We start from the raw sequence: 6,444 nt of genomic DNA on the forward strand, positions 1-6,444 counted from the left end.
AATGCTTGTTGGAATTGAAAACATTTAACAAAAAGCTGCAGCCTTCTCACAAAGCGGAATACTCTCTACACTTGGTAAAACCTGGAGTAAGCAGACAAACAAACAAGCCAATGTCTGGCCACATGCAGCCCGACTGCAAAGCAGGAACGCCAAGGAGCAACAACAAAGCAGACGTCTTGTTGTAGCTAGGCTACATGATGTACAGTTAGGCCAACCCAACCTCGATAAGTTTCCTTAGTACGGCTGATACTGTGCCATGACAGCTGCAGTTGACCAGTACAGATAAGAGTGTGGATAGTTAGCAACCTCCAAAAAGATTATCAGACCCAAACCCAATTATTTGGCAAAATCCCACTAAAGGCTTCTGTGTTTTTCCCGTGTGTTTTGTCTCGAAGTGGCGACTCGAGTTGGAGTCTTTGAATAGTTCCTCTGGCCTTATGCCAAATGTAATTTCAAGCTTTTTCACTGCCGCAGAGTCAGACAAACTTCCAATGTCTAATAAAAAAAAAAATCCAGAGAGTTTTACCTCAGTTGGCGTGCGCCCCTGCCACCCGGGTCGTTAGATGTAAGAGGGTCAAAGGTTCAAGCAGTTTAATAGTATTTTTGTCATCTTGGGTCGTTTCAACCAAATCTGCAGCAGCATGATGTACAGTATAACCCTATCAACACAGCCCATGAAATGTATTGACTGGCTGACTGGCTGGTCAAATCAGAAACAATTGGGTAAGCGCACGCTTAACAAAGTGGAACAAAATGGTCTAGCGTCATTCACCTTGTAGTGTCAGAGAGAGACGGATTCTCATGTGTGACGAGACCAGCCCATAGTCCTCTATTAAAAATAAGGCTCTGGACCAGAGACTAATAATAATAAACTTCAAAAAGGTAACATGTTGTTGCTTTTAGCCAGCGCCTTTAATTACCAGTCATTATACTTTTATTATTAAAGGCTCTCTTTAGCCCCATGTGAAAAAAAGTTCCATCAGATGAAAAACAATAGCATGGGCTGGTCGCATCCGTCTACACACACACACCAGGGCTGTACGCTAAGCTTTTTCACTAGGGGCACAGGTGCCCCTAAATGAAAAATGTAGGGGCACAGAATCTTTTTTAGGGGCACTTTTTTTTTTTTTTAATAACAATTTTACCATTATAGTGCAACAAAATATGTTCCTCCTGCCTCATTACTGTGGTCCTTTTATTTAACATTTAAGTGCTTTTGTTTTCAGGTTTGTATCTTTTATAATGAACCAACTGAAGTATTACCACAGCTGCAAACATTTCTTCTTTCATTGATAACAGTGTGTTCATTAGGGATGGGTTAGGATTGTTAGGATTTGATCGATACTGCTACTCTTATCGATTCGATACTGCTTAACGGTACGGTACTTTATCGATACTCTTATCGGTTCTTTTTGATTATTTTGCAAGCATAAGAACATAATCGACATTGCTTTATTATTCTTTTATATAACTATATTACTGCACATGGCTACTTTTTGATCAATTAATACAAGCAGTCAGATAAATTAACTATTTTGGGACTTTCTATTTTATTTAGAAAGTTCTTAAATCAGAATGTCCCACCCAATACCCAGCTGTTAAAAACAGTTCAATACTATTAGTAGAGATACTTTTAGAACAATAGCCTGATGATATATTTTCCATGAGTTGAGTGGATGCATGACCGGAGCAGTGTGTGTGTGTGTGTGTGTGTGTGTGTGTGTGTGTGTGTGTGTGTGTGTGCGTGTGTGAGAGCACACGCTTTGCGTAGTGGGCATGTCAACAGTGTCAGCTGAACCTGCACCAAACAAGGCATAGGGAAATAGTCAGACATCCCAGAATTATTTCATAATACAACGTTTCTGAATGGATATTTGGATTCAACCAAGTTATATGCAGTGATGGCCGGTCTTTCCCCGCGGAACACAAGTTACTTAACGTTACACGGGTCGCGTTATGCATGCTTAGCTTGCTAACGATAGCAGTGTAACTTAATGTTACACACGTCGCGCTATGCATGCTTAGCTTGCTAACGTTAAGATAGGAGATAGCAGTGTAACTTAATGTTACACAGGTCGCGCTATGCATGCTTTTTTCGAACGTTTCGTTCTCTCCGCTATGATGAGCTCTGCTCTGCTTCAGGACGGACAGCACCTCTCAAGTACCCGTATGTGCATGTGTGAGTGTCAGTCGCGCGAGTATGTAAGTACCAGCCCCGCTCCTCGGGCAGACGGAGAGAGACAGAGGGAGGAGAGATATAGAAAACGGCCAACAAGATTAGTTCGCAATGTTTAAATTCCTCGAAAAAAAGGAGTGAAATACGAATTAAAGGTTTGAAATCAGTACTAGCAAGGGTGCCCCCAAATATTTTTTTCTACTAGCACAGGCTATTTTTAGGGGCAATATGCTACGCCCTCGTAGCACTGTACAGCCCTGCACACACACACACGCGCATACACCCATATGTGTTTTACAACTTGTCAGCCTTGGAAAAGAGAGCTCAAATAAATAATCTCAGCAAGAATCCTATCAGGAGTTCCTATAATATTACGATGCAGCATCATTCCCAGTCATTGAAAATCGCATTCCCGCTCATCAGTCAGTCTAAAACTGACGTTTGTCCATTAAACGCCTTATGGTAGGACTGACCCAACGTGTTAGCTCCAGATATCAGCTGGTACCAATATGTCTGCTGGGGTTTTGTACATTGCTATTTTTTTTGTTAATATTTTTTTTGTTTGGCCTGTGGTTGGCTCCAAAATGTAAATGCAAGATGGATGTGTGTGTTGGGGGGGGGGGGGGGGGGGGGGGTTCTGCTGCAGTTCACAAAAGAGCAAGACTTTAACGTACATTATGTGTACCCAACAGGCCATGAACAGATTAAGCTTGACATTTATGGCAATGAGCATTGCTCCAGTATATTCTAATGCCTATATTTACCCCACAAGTTATATAAATGTTCTAACAGGTGAACATAAGTGAACACCCCACCCCAGTGTATCCAACAATTACAGCTGTAGGGCGCTTATCAGAAGGAATCAGAGGACTAGCGACGACAACCCCATCCAGCCCCAGAGCAAAACACGTCACTGTTTGAAATGAGAAATCAAAGCCAGGGGCTTTGGGAGTAGTCTTCCGGCAAGAAGTGGAATATTAATCATTGATTAGATTGAAATGTATCATCATCATTATACAGCACAAGTACAGTACAACAAAAATAAGTTTGGCATCCAACCAGAGTACAAATGCAACAGTAAAGTGCAACAGTAATATACAATGTGAATGTACAGGTGATTCAACTGGGTATAAAATATATAAATTAGTACTACTGGGTGTAGTGCTAATCAGATGTATGTACAGAGTTGTAATATTAATATATACAGTGATACAGGTATAAAGACAGTATGGTAGTAGTCATAATGGCCAGCAGCAGCCCAACTAACTAGTAAGAGTAGGTAAGGGGTATGTATATACTAGATATAGTACAGATATGTAAAAGGATAGGAATATATATTGGACTACATTAATTACATAATATCTGATGACGGGTGTACTGGTTGCTTTCACACGCACTACTTAGTTGGGCTGGACCGATTTGAAAGGTTTGGTTATATAGCCCCAGCTGCTGCGTGAATTCAATGTCCTCACTAGCCTATATTAACAGGAGTTGTGTTTTTTTCTTTCCTTTTAAAGCCACACAATGGAGTCTTTTGACACAGTGTGTGACCAACACGTCAACAGAGCTGCTTGATCAAGCGTGGCTGACCTTCCTTGAGAAAAGGCCAGTGGGAAGAAGAGCATCCCATCTGTGCACAGATGTATCAGCCACTCTCTCGGTGACATTAATCACATTCCAGGGAGCCAGTGTGTGGTTTCATATATCATGTGACACATTCCCTGCAAGATTTACCCCCTTGCGCAACCCCGGGTGGATCTTGATACCCAGGAATTTATGTTTTCTAATGAAACACAAAGTCAAAAACATTAGCATAAAGTTGCAGCTGTATGGTTGCAAATGAAATCTTAAAAATGTAAATACAATCTCAATCTACATTCAGTTACTGGTTGCCTGATATAAATAAGTAACACTTATGTTACATTTAAATACACAAGAACAGAGATTATGTAATGGCTCTTATGGTACGATATACATTCCGACGTCACTATCATGCTGAAAGGCTACAGTAGGAGGACCGTATGTGACTCACTCTGGTTGCGCAGTCATTGTAGAATTGTGTTATGTGTCAAATTATTTTGTATAGTGTACTTTTTGCACAGCAGGATCATGGGATAAAGACAATGACACAATGGGGTTGTTCGAATGCAAGGCGTTTGTTTGTCTTGACAATGATGAAATTCCCCAAGAAAACATTATTTGTATTGCATGCAAGATGTAGCAGTACTGTCTATCTGTATGTCATATATGTTATGATGAATTGAAAATGGGGGACCCTGATGTAAACAAGACGAAAGTCTTTCTCTTGTCTGCATCCCTGTATGTATTGTACTGTACCCATTCTGCAATCTGTTAATAACGTTTTCAATAAATCAAAACACATAAATGCGTTACGAATATCAACCAAAAAAAAGTTGTGTTGATAAAAATATGTCAAAGATATTAGAGTCTGCAGCCGATCCGAAGTGTTGGCATAAAGGTCCATTCCATATACAGCCTGTGGATTTTCCATAACATTTAATAGATCTCTGATCGCGGTGTAATTAAATGAAGTCTCTCACAACAACCAGTGTGTGCACGACACTCTTGTTTATTATTGTGCACAAGTCTTGCAGAAATGGATGTAGCTATAGCAGGAAGTAAAGCCCCATAGCTGCAGCCAATCACAGTCGCGAAAGGGTTAAACGTCCAGCGTGTTCCAGACAGACAAACAACGACGCATGCAAAACATTATAAACCACATATGGCGAGCAGGTACACATTGTCCTCGTTCGGTATGTTACAGTCACGTCAGATATCTTCGTGATCTTCCGTCAGTGCACAAGTGTCTGAAGGAGTAGGGTATATCTGCAGAGCCGCAAGCCCAACGTCTGGGCGGGGCTTCGGGGCTTGTACTCGGTTTGAGGCGGGGTAAAAACAGAGTACAAGCTCCGAAGCCCCGCCCAGACGTTGGGCTTGCGGCTCTGCAGATATCCCCTATTGGTCTGCAGAGCACATGGTGGAGCCTGGCTGGTACTGCAGCCCATCCCTTCCAGGGGACAATGGATGCATGTTTCCCCCACATTCAGGCCCAAAGAAGGGGGTGCTGCTTCTCCCAAATGTTCTGCACGAATGCAACATGGCTAGCTAGTCTTATTAACTTATGTGCTGCAAGGTGTTAATGAATCACTCACCGTCGTGTTGTTGTTGACCGACGGACCATGCCTCCACTTCGGTCGCCATAGCGCTCTTTTATTAAAGGCTTTGTTTTTATCGTTTCAAATTCAAAGCCACGAACCCCAGAAGGCGTGCGACGAGGTCAATACGACTAGAAAACAATGCTCTGATAACGTTAGTAAAAAAAAAAATTAGAAAAAATTACCTTTGTTTTGACTAATTGCACGCGTGGAATAAAAAAAAAAAAAAGTAAAACGCACCCCCCTCACCCTTTATAATTTGCAAACGTTAATTCGTGCTAACGTTAGTCAAGTTAACTTAATCTAAAGAGAAAAATAATATAGGCGACCGAAATGCACCGACAAAGGGAAATTAACAATAATAAATGTACTGACGTTAATAAGAAGCGAAAGAGGACTAGCTAGCACTCTTCTCAGATTGAATCTGAAACGAGCAAGTAAATAATACCAACAACAATCTGTTGCTAAAACGCGCTGGTTATTAGTCGGAGCACATTTCAACGAGCAGCCTGCAAGATAAACAAAGTCTGTTTTTAACTTTGGGAAGGAACAGCCGAGCGAAGTCACGTGGGGAAGACGCTGATTTGGGATTGGTTAATAGAAGGGGCAAGTACTAGTCCGTTTCGTCCAACCAGGGAGCGGAATACAAACAGGCCAACGTTGTGCATCGCTTTACAAACAAACACCACGCTATGCGTTTCAGGTTTGTTTTCTTCCTCGGTAGCTTCTTCTATTTCAAAAGTATTGTATTATTATGATCCATATTCCACTATATTACAGACCAATACATAATGTGAAATACATATTTATTCACACAATGTTTTACAGTATGTAATGTGGCACAAAAACACAAGAGTCTGAGTGTTGTGCATCTCTTCTATTTATATCTACAGGGTTGTTGTGAGCAAACCTGTTTCTGTCTCTTAAGGTAGGGTAGGTAGTTATGAAGCCTGTGGCCCTTGCAGTCTCCCAGCCTCTAGGCCTGAACGATTAGTAGATTAATTGATTGAAAATTTTATTAACAGATTGCAGAATGGGTACAATATACAGTACAGCTCAATACACACAATTGTTAAGGGGATGCAGACCGAG

The 6,444-nt window shown here is 41.3% G+C and overlaps 1 protein-coding gene across 1 annotated transcript in view; it reads right to left on the reverse strand.

Moving 5' to 3' along the window:
- pdcd4a (programmed cell death 4a) overlaps positions 1–5,862 on the reverse strand; it is a 55,365-nt gene extending 49,503 nt beyond the window's left edge. Inside the window, exon 1 of the mRNA XM_084318575.1 lies at positions 5,350–5,862. Within this exon, the coding sequence (XP_084174701.1) occupies positions 5,350–5,398 (49 nt within the window). The 5' untranslated portion in view covers positions 5,399–5,862. The remainder of the gene's footprint in view (positions 1–5,349) is intronic.
- Positions 5,863–6,444: the final 582 nt, after the last annotated feature.

The sequence above is a fragment of the Notolepis coatsorum genome (assembly GCF_963971535.1).
Source record: "Notolepis coatsorum genome assembly, chromosome: 7".
NCBI lineage: Eukaryota > Metazoa > Chordata > Actinopteri > Aulopiformes > Paralepididae > Notolepis > Notolepis coatsorum.